This window comes from Giraffa tippelskirchi, chromosome 6 (genome assembly GCF_054371585.1).
Source record: "Giraffa tippelskirchi isolate mGirTip1 chromosome 6, T2T-mGirTip1v1.2.pri, whole genome shotgun sequence".
Lineage (NCBI taxonomy): Eukaryota > Metazoa > Chordata > Mammalia > Artiodactyla > Giraffidae > Giraffa > Giraffa tippelskirchi.
Genome location: NC_137280.1, coordinates 84,801,243 through 84,826,385, shown reverse-complemented (window position 1 = coordinate 84,826,385; position 25,143 = coordinate 84,801,243). Strand labels below are relative to the sequence as shown.

Here is a 25,143-nt window from a genome sequence, read left to right as displayed (position 1 = left end):
TCAGAATATTTGTGGTCTAGGCTCAAAAGGCCACATCTCTTAGGATTCCATTAATATGAACTGTCTAAAACCATGGGCAGATCAGTGGTTGCCAAGGGCTGGGGGAGGGTGGATAGGGTGTGACTGCTAATGGGGACGGGATCTCCTTTTGAGGTGATGAAAATGTTCTGGAGCTAGATAGAGGTGCTGGCTTGCACAACACTGTGAAAGTACTAAATGCCACTGAATTGTTCACTTTAAAATGGGTTAATTGTGGCTTCCCTGGCAGTCCAGTGGTTAAGACTCTGTGCTTCCAGTGCAGTGGGGCACAGGTTCGAACCCTGGTCACAGAACTAAGATCCCATGTGATGCCCAGCACAGCCAAAAAATAAAGAAACAATAAATTTTAAAAACATGGGTTAAATGCCTGCTATGTGAATTTCACCTCAATTTAAAAAAAATCAATTGGTACAGTGCCTAATCCAGACCCAGAGCCAATTACTATGAGTTTCAATTATTCCTGTTGTAATACATGTATATATTTAATGGTCTTCCCAGGTAGCTCAGCAGTAAAGAATCCACCAGCAATGTAGGAGACGCCATTTGATCTCTGGGTTGGGAAGATTCTCTGGAGGAGGGCATGGCAACCCACTCTAGTATTCTTTCCTGGAGAATTCCATGGACAGAGGAGCCTGGTAACCTACAATCTATAGTGTTGCAAAGAGTCAGACACGACTGCAGTGGCTGAGCACGCATGCCCGCACGCATTTGATATAGCAAAATGTTAACTGTGGCACCAAGGTGGTGGAGCTACAGGTGTTTACTAATTTATTCAACTTTTTATATCTTTGAAAATTTTCCATAATAAAAATGGGAGGAAAAAGATGTCTTTTTTTCTTTTTTGACTGTGCCATGCAGTTTGCAGGATCTTAGTTCCCCAACCAGGAATTAAACCTGGGCCCTCAGCAGTGAAAGTTTGGAGTCCTAACCACTGGACCACCAAGGAATTCCCAAGGATGCCTTTTAAATGATTTAAAAATGGGGATGAAAAGTGCCCTCATGCATTCAAGTGGAGATCACCAGAATGCTCATGTGGGCTGAAATGACGCTTGGGTATATTGCACCTCCAGCAGCTCCCTGGTCCCTGGAGCCAGGAAGGAAGGGGATGGATGTGAGCTATGAATGTCAGCATGGGTAAGGCTCCCACCTGACAACACAGTACCTACACACATCGTGAAGGTTTGCATGCATGCTAAGTCTGCTTCTGTTGTGTCCGACTCTGCCACCCTGTAGACTGTAGCCTGCCAGACTCCTCTGTCCATGGATTTCCCAGGGAAGAAAACTGGAGTTGGTTGCCACTTCCTCCTGACTTCCCTGGTGGCTCAGAGGTTAAAGCGTCTGCCTCCAATGCGGGAGACCTGGGTTCGATCCCTGGGTCGGGAAGATCCCCTGGAGAAGGAAATGGCAAACCACTCCAGTGTTCTTTCCTGGAGAATCCCATGGACGGAGGAGCCTGGCAGGCTACAGTCCACGGGGTCGCAAAGAGTCGGACACGACTGAGCGACTTTCCTTTCCTTTCCTCCTCCTGAAGATCTTCCCGATCCAGGGATCAAACTCACATCTCTATGTGTCCTGCATTGGCAGGCGGGTTCTTTACCACTAGCGCCACCTGGGAAGCCCCTGTGAAGGTTTTCCTTCCACCAAAGCACTTTCAAGTTCATCGCTCCAGAACGATGTTCGAGTCTGCTCCAGAACAAAGTTGAAGCTATCGATGAACACTCATTCTGCTCTCATCTGTTTTAAAAACTGGGAAAGTATGCATCCAAGCTTCCACTGTGGAGAATCAAAAAGATTCTGCAGCACTCAGAGTTTGGAAACTTCCACCCTGACTCAGCTCTGTACCCCGAGACCCTTTGTTTCAGAGGAAGAAGAGCTCAGAAGGGGACGATGGGGTTCAAGACCACCTCTCCTTACAGCGAAGGCAAACCCGGAATCCTTGGTGACACCCCAGGGCCACAGGAAGACAGAGGAGCGCCGGCGTCGTCGGGCCATGAGCCCAGTCCACCAGAAGGGTCCATCCTCCCTGGACACCCCAAAGATATCAGAAACATCATAATCTTCCAATTCCCGGAAAACCTACAGGCAGAGGGCAACAGGGACTGGTCAAATGAGGGTTTCCTTTCAACCCCAACGGGTCTGGCATGTTCCTATCTCAATCTTCTCTCACATGGATCACTGGGAACCAATCTTAGAGGAGACGGGAGTTGGGGCATTAACACATTTTAAATATGGGCAAACTGGGGCTGAAGAGGTGGGACCCAGACAACGTCACATTGGATTTGACTCCAAGACCTTTCAACTATAGCCAAGCAACAACAGGGGTGGGGTTTGCTGAGAATGAACCCAGCGGAGAGAGAACTTGGGTTTATATGGATTGTGTTCAGTTAATGAAAAGGAAGAGACCTCCATGCAGGTGCCAGAATGCAGCGTCCAAGGGCCCCAGTTCACCTGGGCAGGAGTCAGCCGAAACCCAGACCTGAGCAGGTAAACACTCTTGTCAACTGCAGCAACACACACACAGCTGCCCCTTGAAGCCTTGAGCTGCAGGTCGACAACTTCCCCGGGTTGGGTCTCATTTGCTGAATATGTCAGTGAAACCTGGACCCAAACACAGCAGAAGAATCAGGAGCTTGGCCAAACTCTCCAGACCCACCCACCATTTCCACCCTCCAAGGAGAGTCAGGACCCTGGCTTTGCCACCCAGATGAGGACAAGGGCGGAGGGTTGGGTGACAAGAACTAGGCTGGTACAGCTGATACATTCTGTGCAGAAGATGGAAGTCAGGAGGGGTGGGGAGACGGGTGGCAGCAGAGGACATGTTGCAGCCAGTTTTGGAGGGTGCATGGTGAAGGCACAGGAGGCTGAACCAGGTTTGGGGGACATAGTGGTGTCCCTTAGGTCTGGAGCCCAGCAGGGACAGAGAACAACTGCCCACTTTTCCTGTGTATATGAATGCAATCCCATCTAGGTGACTTCTGGAGGATCTCCTAGTCAAGATGCAACTTAGATTTCCTTCATTCCTGAAGGTAGGACAGTCCTTACAAGTCCTGCCTGTCACATCACCTGGAGTCTGACTGGTGACTGTTCACAGTCCGCCCCAGCCTCGACACCCTGGAGCCTCCAGCCCCATGATGCTTACCTATCCTCCTCTCCCTCCTCCAGTTTGGTTCCCAGTGCTCTACCTGGTTTTCAAAGAAGGTCTCAACAGTAAACTGGAGGCTGTCAGCCACTCCTTCTCCATTCTCTCTGACGTAGAAGACTAGCAAGCGGCCAAGGGGGACCATGCTGGGGGTCACAGCCAGCTGGAGAGAGGTCATGCACACACTGACCTCTGTTGCTGGGGCTGGAGGAGGCTCTAAGATAAGTGAGGACAGACATGAAAATGCAGCATCTCACAGTAGGACCACCGGTGCCCCAGTTGCCTGGTTTACCATAGGGGTTACCCTGGGGTGTAGCATGAGGAGATGCCAGCCTAGGCCAGGCCCAGGGCAAGTACTCCATGGATACTCACGTTGCCTGTTATTTCACCCAGAAAGGATGATAAACCCAAGAGGATGTGAGTGCACAATGTCAAATGCACTGATCAGGCCAGTGGTTCTCAACCAGGGCAATGTTGATCGCCAGAGGACATTTGGTAATTTTGGTTGTCACAGCTTGGGGTTGTTACTGGCATCTAGTGGGTAGGAGCCAGGGATGCTATTCAACACCCTAAAATGCATAGAACAGCTCCACAGAGAATAACCTGGCCCCAAACATAGTAGTTCTGAGGGTAAGAAAGTGGCTTAGAATCAGAGAGACTGTCTGCCTGTCTCCCTATCTATCATCTGTCTATCCATCCAACCATCCATCCACCCATCTGTGACTTTATCTATCCATCCATCTATCAATTTATCTATTGATGATTCTATACATGAATCTATTTATCTACTTATCCATCCATGGGGTCACAAAGAGTGGGACATGACAGAGCAAATTTCACTTTTACTTTCACTTTTTCATCCATCCATGACCCTATCATCCATCTATCTATCAATTTATCTATTGATGGCTCTATCTATGAATCTATCTATCATCATCTATCTCAGTGATCCTTACCCAGGAGTCACTTTCCCCCCTAGAAATACTGGCAAAATCAGGAGACATTTTAGGTTGTCATACTGTGTGTAGGTGGATTGCCACTGGTATCTAATGGGTGGAGACCAGGGATGTTGCTCAGCACCCTAGAGTGCATAGCATGGCCCCCATCACAAAGAATACCTTGCAAGTGTCCATGGTCCTTAGTTTGGGGATCCTGCTTTGGGCAGAGAGGCTGTGAAGAGGAGGGGGATGGGAAGACCCAGGGGAGAAGACGGGTTTTGTGAGGAGCATGTGGCATCAAGGAAAGTGGGGAGAAGGACTCCTTAATGGGGAATCAGTCTGGGCAAAAGCAGAAGGGGGTTGGTAGAAGGCAGCATGGCATAGTGTGGACGTGCTCAGGGGCCCATCCCACGGCAGCCTCAAGAGGAGCTGCCTCCAGCAGCGTGGTCACTGCCCACGCTCCTGGTCCCAGTCCAGTCTTGCCTGGGGTACACGCCCTTCAGCCTGAAGCAGGCTCCCCTCATGGATGCATTCTGCTTACCATGCTTTGCTGGGATGCCCATCCCAGTCTCAACGGTTCAGAAGGAAGAACAGGAACCTCCAGCCTGTGGATGAGCTCACCTGTCTCAGAAACGTGCATTAAGCGAATGGGTTTCTCCAGGGCTGCCCGCTTGCTTCTCTGCTGGGTGATGTGGGCAGGCTGCTGGCCTGAGAGCACAATGTTGCCCCTCGCAGCCACCTCGTAGTACAGGGTGAAATTGCAGAGACACGTGGATTTCACAGGGAAATAGGCATCCTCCCCAACCTGTGGGAGACATGCAGGCATGGGGAGCCCTGCCTGGCACCCACAGAACAGCACCAATGCCACAGCTCACCTAAGGAGAAGGCCACTCTGGGGCCACAAGCAGGCCAGGAGAGCTGGGGAGGAGTGCTGGCCTCAGAGCAGAATGCTCAGTATCTGTCCCTGGCTGTGACTACATCATCATAGGGACCCCAGCTGATGCTCTGAAAATGGAGCTGTGGTGTGGGTGAAATGTCATAAGGGCATGGAAGCTCTCAGTGAGTACAGTGTAGTAAGTAACTGAACCTAGCCTCCAAAGAGGTCTGGCCTTTGGCCACTGCTCCTGGGGGTGATCTCAGAGGCCTTGAAATGTTATGCTTGATGAGTCTTTGTTTATCTAGGGTCTGGGACCACACCAGATACTAACAATATAATTTATGGTGGGGACCTTGGGCCACACTATATAAGTTTGACCTATGGAGGGATTAAGACTGGGGCCAGCCAGGCAGGTAGTCAGCCTTGTCTATATGACTGACCTCCAGCAAAAACCCTGGACACTGAGGCTCAGGTGAGCATCCCTGGTTGGCAGTACACCATGCATGTAGTCACACATCATTACTGGCAAAGTAACACTATCCTTGACTCTGTGGGGAGAGGACAACTGGAAGTTCACATTCAGAACTCATCTGGCCCCTGCCTTATGATCCTCTTGCCTTGCCTGATTTTAATCTGTATCATTCACTGTATTAAACTGTAACTGTGAGTATGACAGCTTTCAGAGATTCTGTGAATCCCTCTAGAGACTAAAGAAACTGAAGGTGATTTGAGGACCCTCAAATTCAGCAATTGGTGTCAGATGGGCAGATGGTCTTGGGGATTATTCCCTAACTTCACAGGTGCAAGTGCTGGCAATGGGCTGAAACTTCTCACTGGATATACACTGATGAGCCGGGTTCTATCACAACCCCCACGTTTCCAGAGGAGAGAAACTGAAGCTTGGTCCATTCTCAACATTAGTAAGTTGAAGGAAGAGGATTCAAACCCCAAAGGGCAGAAGCCAGAGCCCCATGCTTAACCTCCAAGCTGCCCTCATTCTTTGCATTACAGCCAAAGTCTCCCAGGTCCTGTGACCTCCCCAAGGGCTTAGAGTATGGCCATATCCAACACGGAGGCAACAAGCTGCATGAGAAGTCTTCCTCTGGGTCTTTGCCCCAGAGGTTCCCTCCTATGCTCTATGATTTACAATTCATGACTCTCCCCAAACATCTGGGCCACCCTGAATGCTCAGAGGAGGGGTGGTGAGTGGTGAGTATCATTCTTGCTGTGGGTCCTTAAGTAAGTCATTTCACCTCTCTGATCCTCAGTTTCCCCATCTGTAACATAAGGTTATATCTCCTGGAGAGAAGGTCCTGAGGATCCAATGAGATGATAAATGTAATAGTGAATATATTATTCTCAACACTGTATCTGGTCACTGTGAGTGGTTAATAAATGCCATTCTACCTCCCACTGAAGAAAAGAACTTACTTGTTTAAGGAGCTGGCCCAAAGGTGCTCCCACAGCCAAATTTGGGGAATTGGAACAGCATAAAGAAAAGTGAACCTTTCAAGAATGGCAGGGTCATGAAAGACAAGGAAAGATTGAGAAACCATCAGACTGGAGGAGAGGAAGTGCAATGCAAGATCTTGCATGGGATCCTGGACCAAAAAAAAAAAAAAAGGAATCCCTGGAAAAACTAGGGAAATCAAAATAAAGTTTGGAGTTTGGTTAACAGTCATCTCCAGTGCTCATTTCTTAGTTTTGACAGTTGTACCATGGTTTGTACATGAGATGATAACATTAGAAGGAAGTGTGAGTGGCCTTTTTTGCCAAAATGCAAAAGCTGATTCTAAAATTCATATGGAAACGCAAAGGATCCAGTATTAACCAAAACAATCTTGAAAAAACAACAAAGTTGTAAAACTCACACTTTCCAATTTCAAAAATCATCTTCAAGACACTGTGGTCCTGGCATAACGACAGACATACAGATCAATAGGATAGAACTGAGAGTCCAGAAATAACCATCTATGGCAAACTGATTCTCAACAAGGGTGCCAAGATCATTTGATGAGGAAAGAATAGTCTTTCCCACAGATGATTCTGGAACAACTAGATCTCCAAATGCAGAAGAATGAAGTTGAACCGTACCCTCACACCATATAAAAAAATTAACTCAAATGGTTCAAAGACTTAAATGTAAGAGCTAAAATTATAAAACTCTTAGAAGAAAGCACAGAGGTAAACTTTCATGACCTTGGATTTGGTAATGGTGTCTTTGAGATAGGCACCAAAAGCAAAGCAACAAAAGAAAAATAACAAATAAATTAGATTTCACCAAAAGTTAAAAATCTTTGTTGCATCAAAGGACACTATCAGGAAAGTGAAAAGACAACATACAGAATGGGAGAAAATACTTTCATGTCATATATCTGATAAGGGTGGAGTGTCCAAAATACATAAATTACTCTCACAAAAACAAAAAGCAAACAACACTTAAAAAATTTAAAACACTAGGGGAGGCTAGAAGGAGGATATAGAGGGACTCTCTGCACTGTATAAGCAACTTTTCTGTAAGTCTAAAATTGTTTCAAAATTTAAAAAGAAAAAAAGGAAGTATGATGGTAACCGATTATAACATAGTGGATACTTTTTTAGAAGTGTATAAGACGATAGGCACTCTAAAAACAATCACACAACTAAAATACTGGTGGAGAAAGTTCTTTACAGAGGAACATCACCTAGTAAATGCAAAAGGGATGCAAGAATCATAATAAATGCATAAATCAGAATCTTTATCATGAAGCCCCAAAGTGATAACTGATTACAACAAAAATCATCAAAGATGCTAAAGACGGGACTTCTCTGGCAGTCCAATGGTTAAGACTGTGTGCTTCCACTGCAGAGGCATGGATTTGATCCCTGGAAGGGGAACTAAGATCTGCATGCCATAAGGCACACCCCACTCCAAAAAAAGATGAAAAAAGCATTGGGTGAAAGGTTGATGAGGGTCAGAACACTGTGGCAGGGGCCTCAGAGTGTCACCCAGATTATTTATTAGCCTCGCCTGCAGAAGGAAAGAGCTGGTAGGAACTAGACTGGAACCAAGGATAAGATCAGCTTCAGCAAGGGTGGGGCTGCCCAAAACTCTGCCTTCTGATAGAACGTGACAAAAGCAGCATGTACATAGTAATATTACCAAAACAATGCTTCAAGCTGAATCTCATTCAGAATGTGGGATAATCTACAAGACCACAGGCTTGGATTCTTTACAAAAGTCACAGTGATGAAAAGGTTCCAGCTCAGGAGTGATTACAGACACAGAAGAGCAAATGCAACATATAAATTGATCCTGAATAAAATGCGTGCACACACACACACACAGGTGAATATACACAAGCATGTATACACATGCACACTCACACACAGGTGCACATGACTATGCAGACAAGCATGGGTGTGAATCCACACTATAGACAAACTATATCTTGAGGACACCTTTGAAAATCTGACTATTGCCTGTGAATTAAATAACACAATTGAGTTAATACAATTTTCTTAGATAGAATGACTGAAAATCAGGTTAAAGAATGTCTTTATTTTTAAGATTCAAGAATTTAAGAGGGAAGTATCAAGACATCTGTAACTTACTTTCAAATGCTGCAGCCAAAAAAAGTGGAGAGAAATGGATGAATAGGTGAGTGAATGGATGGGTAGGTGGTTGGGTAAGTAGAAGATGGGTGGATGGATGAATGGGTGGATGGATGGATGGGTGGGTGGGAAGGGGAGGATGAATGGGTGGGTGAGAAGATGAGAGGATGGGTGGATGGGTGGACGGATGGATAGGTGGGTGAGTAGATGGATAGATGGATAGGTGGGTGAGTGGATGGGTGGGTAGATGGATGGAGCAAAATATCAATTCATAAATCTAGGTGGAGGGCACAAGGTTATTATACTATTTTTTCTATTTCTCTCTAAATTTGTAAATATCTTCCTTATAATGATACCCAAACAAAAGTCCGCTCTGGTTTGAGATACTAGGAAAAAAACAAGGAAAGAGCACAAAGTTTTTTCTTCTTCTCATGAACTAACCCTATGGCATCAGAGTCACCCTGAAAAACTGGGGTGACAGCCCCCATTTGCAGAGCAGCTCCTTGCTGCACATCCCTTGGTGCTGGAGGAAAGGAAGAGGACCCCGACACAGAGCCTGGACTGGACAAAGCACAGCCACTCTTGCCTCAAATTCACACTCAGGGCCCCTCAATTACAGTCTAGGACAGGGAGAGTGGGTGCCTGCTGATCTGACTCAGGCAAGACAGAGGTGTCCCTCCCAGGGGGAAGTCTGAGCAGCCCTGCCAAGTCCTTGCCTACTGGGAACGTGGGTCCCGGCAGCTGGGGCACAGGACTCCTTCCCGCCCACACGGGAAGGCAGCCAACGCCAGCCTCCCCACGTGCACTGCTGGTTGAACAGCATTAAAACCAGAACAGCGTGTTCAGCCAAGTTGGGCACGATCTCAGTGGAGTTTCTCATTCTCATAACCCCCACAGAGGGCCACTCAGCCCTGGCAAACAGGCAGCCCCAACTCCTCAGTTCCTCGGAGCTACATCACAAGGACCCCTTGAAGACAGGTCTCGGCAGCACCCCTAGTGAAGGGAGTGTCAGAGGCTTACGGGGCTGGCAGGGTCTGGGAGCCCCATCATCAAGTGGCTTCCACAAGAGACAGTACTGATGAGCCTGTTACCACCCATGGGAGCTGGGCTCAGCCCTCTGTGCTCTCAATTAGGAGTGTTAACGGTGTGCTTTATAAAACACGCGTGCAGGCGTGTGTGCATGCTAAGTCGTTTAAGTCGTGTCCAGTTCTTTGGGACCCCATGGACTGTAGCCCACCAGGCTCCCCGGTCCATGGGATTCTCCAGACAAGAATACTGGAGTGGGTTGCCATTTTCTTCTCTGGGGGATCTTCCCAACCCAGAGATCTAAGCCAGGTCTCCTGCACTGCAGGTAGATTCTCTACTGTCTGAGCCACCAGGGAAACCCTATCACTTATATTATATATGGACTCTAAAAACTAAAACAAATGAATGAACATGACAAAACAGAAACACACTCACATAAATAGAGAAGAAACTAGTGCGGAGAGAGAAGGGAGAAGAAGCACGTGCAGGTCCCCTGGAGGCACATGCATGCTGCTTGCTTCCTGAACCCCCTCCTGCCTGGGGAAGGGCGCACCTGAAAGCCTTACCTGCAGGGGACGGGAGGGCGGCTGCAGCTGCAGGTAGCACTGGCTGGGGGAGTACCAGCTGCTGAGGGAGAGGTAGCTGGGCAGGTACTGGGCCCCCACGGGCTTGCCACTGAGTGCGGTCACCTTGGTCTGAAGAAGACAGGGTACTCGGTCAAGGCTCGGAGGCTTGGTGTAGGAAGGGGGCGGTCCTGAGGATGCTTCGACCTGCCCTGCTCTGCAGCAAGACCCTCTCATGCTCCCATTTCCCTCTGGAGAACCCCCTCCCCAATTCTCAGAGAATGGGGTCCTGTGTGGCTAGCTCATTCTTTCCCGTCTCCATTGGAAGCAAGTGTCACAGACTGGCCACAGGGTGTTGGGGGAGCGTGGCCCACGTGGCCACTGAGAGGCAGTTCCATCACAGGTATATTAAGGACCCCCATGTCCTGGGCTTGCGGGCAGCCCCAGGGGCTTCTCGGAGGGTATAGCCTGCTTCGGAAGTGAGCATAGAGGAGATGGCGGTCAGGAGAGGGGGCAGCCGTGCTGGACTGCATCCCTTTGGCTCTGGATGCAGCTCTGCCGGGAGCCCTCAGACCCCTCTCTGAACACCCCAGGGACTGGCAGTCATACTACTTTTTCTTCTTTGGGAGTTTAAACCTGCTGCCTTCACTTGCTGCTGGAAGAATGCAGTTAACACAAGGAAGATGCCAGAAGCAGGGTATGGGGCAGGGGTGTCTAAGACCTCTGTGTGATACAGAATAAAGAAGCTGGCCTGCCTTTGTCCCAGTTACTGGGAGATAGCCTCTAAACCCCTGGGATTCCCCAAGAGGTGGGAGTGTCTTTGTTATTCATGGTGGGTCCTGATAATGTGTGCTAAGGAGCGGTGCAGGGTGGGGACAGCCAAACCAGCAAGACCGATCATGGGATTAGAGGCTAGGGGCTTTGAACCACTTGATGTGGTATCAAGTTGGCCTCAAGAGAGGGGAGACGGCTAGAGACTGAGTTCAGTCATGGGGCCAATGATAAATCAATCAAGCCTATGTAATGAAATCCCAATAAAAGCTGTGGACCCTGAAGGTGAGTGAATATCCAGATTGGCAGTGCTTTCTGCCAATGTGTGTGTGTTGTCGGGAGGGTGAGGTGCCCCAGCTTCACAGGGACAGCACACAAAGCTGTAAATTTGGGACCCTCCAGCTCTCGTCCTATACGTGTGTGTATCTCTCGTTGGTTGGTCCTAATTTGTATCATTTTGCTATATAAAAAATATATTTGCACATAGAGAAAGTTGCTAAGAGAATAGATCTTGTGTGCCCAGTCCCTCAGTCGTGTCTGACTCTTTGTGGCCCCATGGACTGTAGCCTGCCAGACTCCTCTGTCCATGGAATTCTCCAGGCAAGAATACTGGAGTGGGTTGCCATTTCCTCCTCCAGGGGACCTTCCCCACCCAGGGACTGAACCTGCATCTCTTGTGTCTCCTGCATTGGCAACCAGGTTCTTTACCACTAGCACTATCACAGATCTTGTAGGTTCTCATCACAAGAAAATAAAAAGTGTAACTATGTATGGCAATTGGACACACTGTGGTGTCATTTCATAGTACATACATATATTGAATCATTTCATTGAATGCCTGCAATGAATATGTTACATGTCAATTACATATATAGGGAGACATATACATATACATGTCAACTAAAAGTAAAGTTTAAAATTCATCCTTCTTTTTAAGAAAATAATTAATTAAAGATCTTTTCTTAGGCAGTATTTGGTCACAGAAATAGACTGTGACCTGTCTTTCCATTAAAGTGACATTTTTGGGAAATGCTGATTTTTGGTTATGTATCTATGAGAGATGAAATTATTCAGCTAATTCTAGTATTTGGAGTCATTTGGAGGTTTGCTGCTACCTAATTCTTAATAGACTAATGGAAATTAAGGGGTGTTTTTCAATCATTAAAAAATCTGTATTTGTTAGGTCCTGGGGTAGCTGGAACCCCCAAATTTGTAGCCAGTTGGTTAAAGCTGTTGGTGGCCTAGAGACCTCTGGCTGTTAAAAATCTTTAAGGACATGTTGCCCATAGGGGACACAGTGATCACAAGTGTCCTCGGCTCTCACCTACACATTTATTCTCAGCTGCCCCTGTCTCCACCACCCCAGTGTCTGTGGGGCCACCATGCCCACCATCAGCCATAGAGACAAGGACTGGGGCATCCTCTCTATTACTCCTGCTCCTCCCACCCCTGACAAGGGGACACCAGGTCCTGCCAATTCTACCTCCACAGCTCCATCATTGCCTTCCACCTGTCCGCCTGTGACCTCACCCAGACACCCCTCCCCCACTATGGACACTGGAGTGGGGTGTGCGTGTGTGCGTGTTCAGTCACGTCCAACTCTTTGCAGCCCCAAGGACTGGGGCCAGCCACACTCCTCTGTCCATAGGATTTTCCAGGCTAGCAGACTGGAGTGAGTTGCCACTTCCTCCTCCAGGGGATCTTCCTGACCCAGGGATTGAACCCTTGTCTCTCCTGCATAGGCAGGCACATTCTTTACCACTGTGCCATTTGGGAAGACCTCTGGAGTGGGGAGAGCTTATAAAAATCAGACCAATCAGTCTGCCTGACACTGACACTGCCTTCTGGGTGAACCGTAAGCAACATCCCTTGAGGTAAAGGGGAAGCCCCACCGGCTCCCTCCTCCATATCTTCCTGCAATGGCTTGGCCAGCTGGGCATTGCAGAACCTGATTATACTACAATTGCAGTTCTCTGGGCCTCTGCATATGTTGTTCTACCTTCTGGGAAGCAGCCTGGCTGAACCTCCCCCTGGTCAGGAGTCCACCTAGGAAGATCCTTTGGGGAAGCCAGACACCCTGACCCCTTTTCAGCATCCTGCCTCACTCTGGGGTGTTTGGTTTATCGGACCCCCTGGCCAACTCTCCCATCAGACTGAGAACTCACTCAGGGCACGGGCAGGACCCAGGACCACTGACCCAGTGCCTGAGCATGGCCTGGAGGAGGGACCAAAACCATGTCTGCTGGCTGAATGACAAGGGTCTAGGTGATTCACCCACCTCCAGCCACACATGCTGGGCTGACATAGGGATGGAGGGGATTTCAAACTCCACCAGCCCACCCTGGGACACAGACTCCATGGTGTAGATGTTGTCCTTCGGCGTCAGTTCTGCCCTGATCTGGACGGTCACTCCCTCCGCCGGGCTACCATCTGGGTAGGACAGTTCCACCTGGAATGGGTCACCAAGGAGTCAATATGGTTAGGCTGGTGACACTCCCCAAACTGATCTACACACTCAACCCAATCCCCCAGCAGAATCCCAGCCAGCTTCCTTGCAGCAATTGACAATTTGATGCTAAAATTCACAGGGAATTGTAAGGGGCCCCAAATAGCCAAAGCAATCCTGTTAAAAAATCAAGAACTCGTACATCCAATTTCAAAACTTACTACAAAGGTGCAGTAGTGAAGACACTGCACTTGTCGGAACTCCTATGAGTGGACAGATATGAAAACTAATGAATTAGAACCGACAGTCCAGAAATAAGTCCACCCATCTATAGTCAATTGATTAAAGATAAAAAAAGATCAAAATATGGTGAAGGGGAATTCCCTGGCAGGTTCAGTGGTTAGGATTCCTACCTCTCACTGCAAGGGGCACGTGTTCGATCCCTGGTCAGGGAACTAAAATCCTGCGTTGCACACGGCAATGCAAAAGAAAAGGATCACAGTCAATTGATTTTTGACAAGGGTGCCAAGACCATTCAATGGGAAAACAGCAATTCCTTCAACAAATGGTTCTGGGACAACTGGATCTCCAGATGCAAAAGAATGAAGCTGAACACCTACCTCACACCATATGCCAAAATTAACTGGAAATGAATCAGAGACCTAAATGTAATGGTTAGAACTACAAAATACTTAGAAGATAACACAGGGGAAAGCTTTTATGACCTTGGACTTGGCAAAGAAGTCATGAGGCACAAATCACCAGCCATTTACCTGGTGCCACAGCCAGGAAGGAATAGGGCAAGCAATGTGGTGGAAACAGTTGCATGTGACTCTTAGACCTCACTCATTCAGGCAGGTAGGAAAGGCAGTCAGAGAGAGAGTTTCAAAAGATATGGATGTTGTGAAGAAATATGATCAGTGGTTCCTGAAAGATCCTGGAGCACCTCTCAACTGTGCAGGTATCTGGTGATGGGGTGACCAGTTCTAGTCTTCTTCTTCTTTTTTTTTTTTTAATGTGGACCATTTTTAGTCTTTATGGAATTTGTTACAGTATTGTTTCTGTTTTCTGTTTTGGTTTTGGCCACAAGGCATGTGGGATCTTACCTCCCCAACCAGGGATTGAATCCATATCCCCTGCATTTGAAGGCAAAGTTTTAACCACTGGACTGCCAGAGTATTCCCAGCACCATTCTTTAATGCAGATACGAAATAAGTGCTAAGTCGCTTCAGTTGTGTCCGACTCTTTGCGACCCTATGGACTGTAGCCTGCCAGGCTCCTCTGTCCATGGGGATTCTCCAGGTGAGAATACTGGAGTGGGTTGCCATGCCCTCCTCCAGGGGATGTTCCCGACCCAGGGATTGAATCCATGTCTCTTAGGTCTCCTGCATTGGCAGGTAGGTTCTTTACCACTAGTGCCACCTGGAAAGCTCCTAATGCAGAGAGTGGATAATTTCTTGGGTGTAGGTGAAATGCTCCCCTTTCACTGAATGGACAGCCTCAAGTCCATTCATACATATTCTGTCTGGTGCCTTAGCTGGGACCCTCAAATCCAGGGGCACACGAGCCATGTCTCTGGGCATGGGACAGAGATCTGGGGGTGGGGGCTGAGATCTCATCATGGAGGAGAGAAGGGAGGTCCCAGAGCAGAGCAGGAGGAGCAGGAACAGCATGAAGACAGACCTCTAGGATCCTCTGGGTGACCCACGTGATGCAAAAGGGAAGAGGGGTGTGGGTGCTGGGCAGAGGCAAGGGTCACCCTGAGGTGACACAAGGCTTCACTGGTCTTGCCCTCCCTTCCCCCCAAATTCCAATTGAAACCAGACACCCCAGTTCAGCAATTAGGATAAGGATCTCAAATCTCTAGTCATCTCAAATTTTACTATGTAGAAAAATGGTGTAGTGGGTGGGAGGGAGGCAGGGGCTTGTTCTAAATGCCACTCCCCACAAGGGAGCTGAATCAGACTGTCTCAGAGACGGGGATCTGCCTTTTATGGACTTAGTAGTTAAGTCATCTAGACATAAAGTCAACCCAATTAAGGAAGGTGATACCATCGTGGAACTGATTTAATAAGTGGATACATAGCATCTGGTTTAGCGCTCTAGGTTCGGAAATGTCTAACTATGCTCAGCAAAGCAGCCCCTTAATCCCAAGAGGGCAAAAGTTCTTGGTTTTCAACCACATCACGGCTTCAGGGCTCATGGAATGCACTGCAGGGGTTACACAGTGGTCCTCAGGCAGGAGTTGGGGTGGGAGGCGGCACAGAGCATATGACCTTGACAGGCCCTGCTGGGCACCATGCCTGGGGCTTACCTTCCCCACATAGGACAGCCCCGGCTTAAACTGTTTCCTTGTGTCCTTGGAGTACCGGATGTCCACCAGCTGCCTCTGGACTGGAGTGGAGTCGTCAAAGGCCACCTGATGGCTCCCATCCGCAGCAGTCACCATGGCCCAGATGCTGATGGTGCCCCGGAAGTGCTCGGGGACGTCGGCTGGAATCATGTCCTTTACACAGATGTTGAAGTCCTGGGAGCCATGGATCTGGAGGTAGGAGACACACAGGCCATGCTCAGCCAGAGCTGAGTGGCTTTGAGAGATGACTCACAAACACACAGCTCAAGTAGGTGCCCCTCTGGCCACTTGGAGGACCAGGGGGACACTTGATGACCCATCCATTCTATGCTGTGCATCACTGCATGGAGGCTGAATCCCCAGCTGGATATGCATTGTTTTCTAGGAGGAGAGAGGTCGGCTCTTCGGGCAGAAGCTGAAACAACCCCTCGGGCCAGACTGCAAGGTGGGGACTTGAACCTGGTCAGCCACACGCTGGAGCACTGGCTCTGCTCCCGCGTCCAAGGTACAGAACCCCCTCAATCAACTCCTATCTCAGGACTGCTCCCAGGGGCAAATAATCCATGTCCATAAACAGCTGCGGAGCGAATTAGCAAAGAGAACTTTAAGACAAGAGCTACCAGGGCAGCTTCTAGGGAGAATGGCTAGGATAACAAGGGCACGAGCAACAGGCACAGAGAAGGGGAGAGGCCAGAGTGTCCACTCCACAGAAAAGAAGCCATGGGGACAGAGAGGGAGGACGCACCCCAGGGCAAAGGGACGAGGAAGCTGGTTTGGGTGGAGGTAGAGAGGAGGCGGGGATGACAGGACTCAGAGCCCCACAGTCTTCCAGGACTGCTTGTATATGTTGCATAGTGGTACGCACACAGTGGAATTTTAAGTTGAGCAAGAAAAATAAAAGCCAGATTATGAAATTTTACATGCAAGGGTATGTGAAATCGTGTAGCCACTTCAGAAAAAAAAAATTGGGGAGTTCCTCAAACAACTAAACATAGTCACCACTCAGAGATTGAACATACAAATGGAGACAAATTGGAAAAGACCCTGATCCTGTGAAAGATTGAGGGCAGGAGGAGAAGGGAGCAACAGGATGAGATGGTTGGAGAGCATCACCAACTCAAAGGACATGAGTTTGAGCAAACTCTGGGAGATAGTGAAGGACAGAGAAAACCTGGAATGCTACAGTCTATGGGGTTGAAAAGAGTTGGACATGACTTAGCGACTGAACAAGTATAGAAAAAAAGACCTCTGACTCAAGGTCTGCAGGCACCAGTGTAGGAAGCCAACCCATTATAGTCAGCTCTCCATACCCACAAGTTCCACACCCACAGATTCAACCAACTTCAAAGAGTTTCTGTCTGAGGCTGGTTGAATCCTGGGATGCAGCACCCGCAGACATGGGAGAGCCAGCTGTATCTATAAGTCTGACTTGTAAGAAGTCAGACCTCTGTCTCTATAGCAACCCAACAATAAACCCTATAACAATCAGCCCCAAATGGCCAGGACCTAATAATTGACTATTTCCCTGATTTTTGCCCCCACTCCCATCTTAGAAACAATTGTTGTTGTTCAGTCACTAAGTCGTGTCTGACTCTTTGCGACCCCATGGACTGCAGCACACCAGGCTTCCCTGTCCTTCACCATCTCCCAGAGTTTGCTCAAACTCAAGTCCATTGAGTTGGTGAGCCATCCAACCATCTCGTCCTCTGTCGTCTCCTTCTCCTCCTGCCTTCAATCTTTCCCAACATCATGATCTTTTCTAATGAGTTGGCTCTTCACATCAAGTGGCCAAAGTATTGGAGCTTCAGCATCAGCCTTTCCAATGAATTTTCAGGGTTTATTTCCTTTAGGATTGACTGGTTTGATCTCCCTGCAGTCCAAGCAACAATTGGAAAAAGTCAAATATGCACCCCTCACCAATTACATTGGATGCCTGCTTCTAGTTACCCACCCATGACTTCCACATGCCAATAGCCTCCCATCATGGCACACCAGAAGCCTTTTCCCTTTTTCACTATAAAGCTTTCCCTCTTCTCCACCTGCCTTTTGAGTCTCTGCCAAACACAAGTGATGGTGGCTGACTCCCTTGCTGCAAGCTATGAATAAATAGCCTTTGTTTGTTCTTATTCAGATGATCATATTTAATTCAAACCATAGAACTCAGGAATTCCAAATCCAAGAGATACATCACACAAAAATATACATGAATGTTCCTAGCATTATCCATTAAAAGTCAAGAAAAGGCGATAACTCGTGGGACTGCCCTGGTGGCCCAGTAGTTAAGACTCTGTGCGTCCACTGCAGGGGCGTGAATAGTACCTTCTATATAGATATCTGAATTGCATGGTATGAGAATTATGTCTCAATGAAACTTTTCCTTTACCTTTACCTACAATATCATCCTAAGAAGAAAGACATCAAAATAGCAATAGTGGCAATGCCTGCCTATCAGAGGACAAGTCAACTTTATTACTTCTTTTTCATATGTTCTAGCCTGTATGTTCAGTCTGTAAGAATTTTATCATCAGGAAAATTCCCACCATACAAACTGTTCTGGAAAGTAAAATAAAATAAGTGATCACAGGGCCGAAGCCGAGAGCAGGGGCTGTGAGAAGGGACCCACTGGGTGACAGCTCAAGGTTCCTGCTCCTCACCTTGGTGGTCCTAAGGATGGGGCGCCCCACCTCCTGGCTGTAGTACCCCACACCATTCACAGTCATGTTGACGATTAAAGTCCCCGAGACAGGTTTCCCAAAGGTATACCTGGAACAAAAAGACAAAGAGTAGTAAGTTTCACAGGCAGGTGCCCAGAGAATAGTGGGGAGGGGTCAGTATCAGAAAGGCCAGGCCCCACAAGGTGTGGTCACTGGTACAGTGGCTAATTTCGAGACACTTTCACTTTCATTTCTTTCTCACAGCCTTCCTTGCAGCCCTGAGTCAGGACAGATCATGTCAGGGCCCTGAGATCCTCTATACCAAGCCTCATGTCGGACAGAAAAAGAGACCGAGGGTCAGAGAGGAACTCTGGACCCAAAGAAGGGGGGTATGTGAGACAACTGTTGAGGTGGGGGCACACATTGGAGTAAGGCAGGACAGAGGATAGAGCAACTGTGGGCAACAGGAAGGCCTGGCTAGGCTTAAGTGCCCAGAGTTCAACTTTGAGCCAGGGATCTGATTTCTTTGAGCTTCGGTTTCCTCACTGGGAGAATGAGAATAAACCATCTTCTCAGGAATGTAGGTGAAAGACTTAAATGTATGTATGTCATGCCTGATGCAGTGGAGACAACTCCTTACTGGGACACAGGAGCAAGACGGGACCAAAACTGAAAAAAAACGCCCAGAATTTTTACAGTATTTTCTGGACTATAAAATGGGCGTGTATCCAGCGCGCTCTTGGATATTTTTCGGGGAAGAAGCGCAAGGGAGACGTCTCAGCCACAACCTCCAGCAGGTGGCAGAGCTGGGGCGGGAAGACGGGCCTCGTAGAGCCATCCCAGGGAACAGAAAGGAATAGCGCCTCTTGACATCCTCCGGTTGACCCTCACGTTGAGCTCTATCAACAGCCTGGTCATTAGGGTCGCAAAGAGTCGGACACGACTGAGTGACTGAACAACAAGCGCTCAAAAAGATCCCTCTGGGGTCAGCCCACCCGCCTTGGATGCTGTCTGCGGGGGGGGGGGAAAGCGGCACTGCTGAAGGGGTGTGCCCCGGGGAGGGGCGTGTCCTAGGGGAGGGCCATGTCCTGGGGGCCGGGCTGCCCTGCGGAGGGGACACTTCTAGGGGAGGGGCAAGTACTGGGGGAAGAGCAAGTCCAAGGAGGAATGGATGTGCCCGGGAGGAGGGGTGAGTCCTCGGGGAGAAGCATGCCTGGGAGGCCGGGCGGGGGTGTCCTGGGAGGGGCGGGCTCGCATATAGTGGCCGCCCCTTTCTCACCTGGCTTGCACAGTGCCCGTTTCACATATGTCCAGGTCCCGGATATAAGCGGGTGGGTCAATAAGGAGCTCAAACTTCGGCAGCACTGAAGGGAGAGAGCAGAGAGGAAGGAGGCAGGGTGGCTTCCACCACCGGGGTGGCTCCAGAAGGGTGCTGGAGGTGTGGAAGGGAAGACAGCAAACTGAACTCCAGGGCCTCAATGCTGACACCAAGGGAGTCCACACTACGCCTTGTTGAGCACCAGCAGCTCTCTGGGGATTTTGTGGGCCACATCCATTTTCCATCTTTGAGGGATCAACCCGCTGTTTTTCTCAGGGGACCATATCTCATCAATTTTTAGGCCATCTGCATTGAGTGTAGCCAATTCCAGCCAATCCCAGGGGTGCAGAAGTAGCCAGGCTTCTAGACCAGTTATGGGCATCCTAAGAGTGCTTGTGGCTGGAGACAGTCCCTCTTTGCTGCCCTGGGCATACCCACCCATCTCATCACCTTGCACGGCCCACAGAGACATGGACACCAGGGAGCAGAATAGAGGAAACATGAAGACTCTGGTCCTTAGAGCTTGTTACACGAGCCTGTAAATCCCTTTTCTTTTGCTTACTGAGTCTGAACCAGGCTTCTGTTGCTTGCAACTCATAACCCTCTCCTCTAAGGCTTTTCCTTTCAAGACCTTCTTCATGAAAGGAAGAGAAACCCTTGACCCCATGAGGGAGAATTTTAGCACAGAAGCCACAGTCGGCAACTCTGGCCCAGGTCCGCTCCCCAGCTCTTGTTCCTTGAGCAGTTTCCTTAATGACTCTCTCAGCCTCAGTTACTCCACCTGTAAAATGGAGATACCTCATAGGTTCAGAATGAGGATGAAAGAAGAAAAGGAAATGACAGGCTTAAAAAGGAAGGCCATTCTGACACATGCTGCAACATGGATGAACCTTGAGGCATCATGCTCCATGAAATCAGTCACTCACAAAAGGACAAATATTATGATTCTACTTGTATGAGGTCATATATTTTACCATGATTTATTTTGAAAGGACATGAGAGGGACTTCTCTGGTGGTCCAGGGGTTAAGACTGTGCTTCAAAGGCTGGAGGTGAGGTTTCAATCCCTGGTTGGTGAACAAAGATCCCACATGCTATGTGGCATGGCCAAAAAAATATTATAAGGAGGACATGAGAGGGGCTCCCCTGGTGGCTCAGTGGTAAAGAATCCGCCTGCCAATGCAGGAGACACGGGTTCAATCTCTGATCCGGGAAGATCCCACATGCCGCGGAGCAACTAAGCTCACGTGCTACAACTACCGAGCCTGTGCTCTAGAGCCTGGGAGCCAAAACTACAGAGCCCACGTGCTGCAACTACTGAAGCCCACGTGCCCTAGAGCCCATGTTCGGCAGCAAACAAAGCCACCACAATGAGAAGCCCACGCACCACAACTGGAGAGTAGCCCCTGCTCATCTCAACCAGAGAAAAGCCTGCATGCAGGAACAAAGACCCAGCACAGCCACAAATCAATAAATAAATAATAGAAAAAAGACATGACAAAGACCCAGCCTTCCACTTCATGCCTGGCCCTACTGACCCCCCAGTAAATGAGGCTCCTGCCCTCTTCTTCCTTATTATCTGTGTCGTCACTAGGACTGTGGTTCCCCCAGGTCTGAAATCTTAAGATCCTAAGATTCTTCAACTTACCATACTTCTGAACTTCAAAGGACCTGTTGTACACGTGGCCTTGCATTTCGACAAAAACGAACCATTCTCCGAGTACCGGCTGGTCAGACAAGGGGAAGGTCATGTTGGTGATGCCTGTGTGAAGAGAGACTCCCCCTCATCCTGGGGCAATTGCGTGGGCAGAGAGCCCAGCATCCAGTGATGAGGTGCCCTGGGGACCTGGCCTTTCCCCCTCCCCACACAGCCCCTCAGGGAAGCTCAAGGCCACCCTGAGGCTGGCAAGGGTTTGTGCAGAGCCAGCACCTCCTCCATAGACTAAGTTGGGGAAGCAGGGAGAGGCCGCACTTAGGGTTCCTGGGGGAGCCCTGAGGCCAAAGCGAAGTGCAGACCATGAGCCAAGTGAACTAGGGAAACAGGCCACCCAGCTCCTCCACTCTGCTCCCCACCTGAGTCATTCCCTCAGGGACAGAGAATCGCACAAGCCCTGTCCCTACTCGGCAGCCTTCCCCAGGCATCTCAGAATCAAGAAGAGGGAAATGGACATGGAGAGGGGTCAAGGCCAGGCCAGGGGACCTGGAGGCGTGTGTGATGCTGCACAAACCACTGGGACCCACCATGTCGGCTGGAGGCCCGTACTCTGCGTTTGACTCACAGAGGACTCAGGGGTCTGCCATGTTTATGCATCTCCCAGGTCGAGGTGCACAACTGTTCACAGTCTCCCCAAATCCCCCCTACAGCTCTCCTGTCATGGGACTCCACTTCCGTTAGGGCCAAAGCACAAAAGGAGGTATCAGTTACACAGCCCTCATGGTCACATGCATGCATGCCTGCTTAGTCGCTCAGTCGTGTCTGACTCTTTTGCGACCCCATGGACTGTAGCCCGCCAAGCTCCTCTGACCATGGGATTTTCCCGGCAAGAATACTAGAGTGGGTTGCCATTTCCTTCTCCAGGGGATCACTGTCATAGAGAAAGAAAAAAAATGCCAGTTCCTCAGTCAAAGCAAAGCCTTCTGACTCCTAGCTGGAAAAGAAATGTCTTGTGTTGGGTGGAGGGTGAAGACAAGGAAGACCTGTAGTGGGAAGAAGGTGGGGGCGCCAACGAATAAGGCTCTGATATTCCAGAAAGGTCTCAATTTATGAGAGGAGCCTCAGTTGGGATCCCAGAGACAGACAGGTGGGCAGAGGGTCCCATATTCCAGGAAAGGAGTGGCAGGTGTCCAGGCAGAGCACATCCTATTTTCCTGGAAGCTTTATCACATCTGCCACCCAGAGGTGCAGCCCCCGAGCCAAGAAGGAATGAGAAGAGAGACTGACCACAGCACAAGGGCTCCAAGTGTCTCCATTCCATCATCCGTGAGCCTCGGGGGTCCTGCAAGACGACACACACACAATAAGCTCAGGACAGCCCACGTGTGCCTGGCACACACGAGGACCTTCCAAGCCCCCTCTCTAGGACAGGACAAGCGTCAAGGCAAGCCCCAAGATTAACTACTTATGACAAGCAAACGGAAGCTCAGGGCATAGAAGGAACATGTCTGAAGACAAGAGGGCAGAAGAGGTCATCCTGACTCCCCATTTAGGGAGGTGCTTGAAAATCTACAAAGAAATGGGCAGACACACACTCAGCTTATCCCAGGGTTGAGTCAGGGAGAGGGATGGACCCTGTCTCAGCATGTGGGGTACCGGAGCAGGCAGGGATCAACCCGGAGGGTGGGTAGTGCACAAAGACAGACCAGGTCTTGCAGAAAGCAGGCTGTCCCCAAGCCAGGGCTGCAGAGGGGCAGGACACTCACCAGGATGTAAGCTTCCAGCTGCAAATGAGACAGACAGATGCCATAAGCAAACCCTCCTGAAAGACCTAACCCTCTGTACCTGCTGAGTGTTCATCCCTTGGGACAGGCTCAGGTGCTGTAATGGGTTGAATGGTGCCCCCCACTTCTCCCCAAATTAATATGTGATGTCCTCTGCCTCAATTCTCAGAACGTGTCTGTATTTGGAGATGGGTCTTTATGGTGGTCATTTTCAGGTCCCTAGCATAGGTCCTGGGCTCTCCTCGTGGCTCAGTGGTAAAGAATCTGCATGCCAATGCAGGAGACGTAGGTTCAATCCCTGGATGGGGAAGGAAATAGCAACCCACTCGAGGATTCTTGCCTGGAAAATCCCACGGACAGAGGAGCCTGTCGGCCTACAGTCCATAGGGTCACAAAGGGTAGGACACAATTGAGTGACTAAACAGCAACAAAGCATAGGTCCCAATCCAATAGGACTTGTGTCATAAGAAAGGAAAATTTGGAAACAGATGGGAATGAAAGGAAGACAAAATAAAGACGAAGAGAGAAGATGTCCAGTTACAAGCCTAGGAGGGAGGCCTGGAACAGATTCTTCACTCATGGTCCTTATTGTTGTTCAGTCACTCAGTCATGTCTGATTCTCTGCGGCCCCATGAACTGCAGCACGCCAGGCTTCCCTGTCCTTCACTATCTCCCAGAGTTTGCTCAAATTCATGTCCATTGAGTCAATGATGCTATCTAACCATCTCATCCTCTGCTGCCCTCTTCTTTTGCCTTCAATCTTTCCCAGCATCAGGGTCTTTTCCAATGAGTTGGTTCTTTGTGTCAGGAGACCAAAATATTGGAGCTTTAGCTTCAGCATCAGTCCTTGCAATGAATATTCAGGGTTGATTTCCTTTAGGATTGACTGGTTTGATCTCCTTGCAGTCCAAGGGACTCTCAAGAGTCTTCTCCAGCACCACAATTGGAAGCATCAGTTCTTCTGCACTCAGCCTTCTTCACGTCCAGTTCTCACATCACATGGTTCTTAGAAGGAATCAATTCTACTCACACCCTGATCTTAGACTTCTAGCCTCCAGAACTGCGAAAGAATGCATTTCTGCCCTTTAAGTCACCCAGCAAGCTCATGCAGTTGCCAATGGCAATGAGGGTGGCTGAGCCCCATTTAGTGGAGTCTCTGTTCTTTGCTCCCCATCACAGCCCTGCCCTCCCTCGCAGACTCCTCCTCCACACCCCAAGAAAGACAACTCCTCCAAGCATCCCTCGCAGGTGGCAACTGGGTTGTTTCTAGTGACTCATGCCAGGTTCCTTGAAGGCCTGGGATGCATGCTTTTATCTCTGAACCTCCAGCACTAGCCTGGAGCCTGGCTTCCAGCTGGTGCCCATCAATGTCAAACTGAACAGTCCACACTGGCTCCAGGGAAGGACAACTGCTTGCACACCTGTGCCTCCTGAACCCAACAACATGTTCTGCCAGGTCCCATGTGTGGCTGACCCTGTGCACGTGGATACAGCCCCATCAGCTTAGGGGTGTCCGTATTGAATCCAGAGGCACCGGGAAACTTTGCACTTTGAATTCAACGTCTTGTGATTTATCCTTCTTGGACTTCACCCATTTCAGGCCCTCAAGCAACCTCCAGAGGAACACAGGCCGCTGCCCATATGGAGGACCATTGCCACTGTGGGGACCTCTGGAGGAAGCACTTCCACTAACGCCCTTGCCTCTCTCTGTCACACAGACCTCCTCCTGGCTCCCCCAGCAGATGTGGAGCTCCAGGAAGAAACCAAGAATGCAGGTAGAAATTGGAAGAGGCAGGAGGAAAGGCAAGTTGTGGATGATGGCCCTGGCCAGGCCGGACCCCGGTGGGTGCGTTCCGGGCACATAGTTTTAGAAGCCGATCTCACCTTTTCGCTGGTGGGCCTCAGGTCTGGGGTGACGGTGAAGATGCTGATGAGCACTGGAAGAAAGGAAAGAGGTGCGTGGCAGCTCCCACCCACGGCCAGCCCTC

The 25,143-nt window shown here is 49.3% G+C and overlaps 1 protein-coding gene across 3 annotated transcripts in view; it reads right to left on the bottom strand.

Annotated features, from left to right (window-relative positions):
- CPAMD8 (C3 and PZP like alpha-2-macroglobulin domain containing 8) overlaps nt 1–25,143 on the bottom strand; it is a 99,885-nt gene that overhangs the window by 61,951 nt on the left and 12,791 nt on the right. The window contains exons 5-17 of one of the 3 annotated variants that reach the window (XM_081496569.1): nt 25,040–25,092; nt 23,138–23,155; nt 22,659–22,713; nt 21,366–21,479; nt 19,680–19,764; nt 18,401–18,509; nt 15,708–15,935; nt 13,226–13,396; nt 10,180–10,308; nt 4,738–4,921; nt 3,222–3,394; nt 2,488–2,637; nt 1,954–2,115 (exon numbers count right to left, since the gene is read on the bottom strand). In XM_081496569.1, coding sequence (XP_081352695.1) covers nt 1,954–2,115; nt 2,488–2,637; nt 3,222–3,394; nt 4,738–4,921; nt 10,180–10,308; nt 13,226–13,396; nt 15,708–15,935; nt 18,401–18,509; nt 19,680–19,764; nt 21,366–21,479; nt 22,659–22,713; nt 23,138–23,155; nt 25,040–25,092 — 1,631 coding nt within the window. Of the gene's footprint in view, nt 1–1,953; nt 2,116–2,487; nt 2,638–3,221; nt 3,395–4,737; nt 4,922–10,179; nt 10,309–13,225; nt 13,397–15,707; nt 15,936–18,400; nt 18,510–19,679; nt 19,765–21,365; nt 21,480–22,658; nt 22,714–23,137; nt 23,156–25,016; nt 25,093–25,143 lie in introns of all 3 variants that reach the window. The other 2 variants (XM_081496570.1, XM_081496571.1) reach the window with 2 other exon arrangements.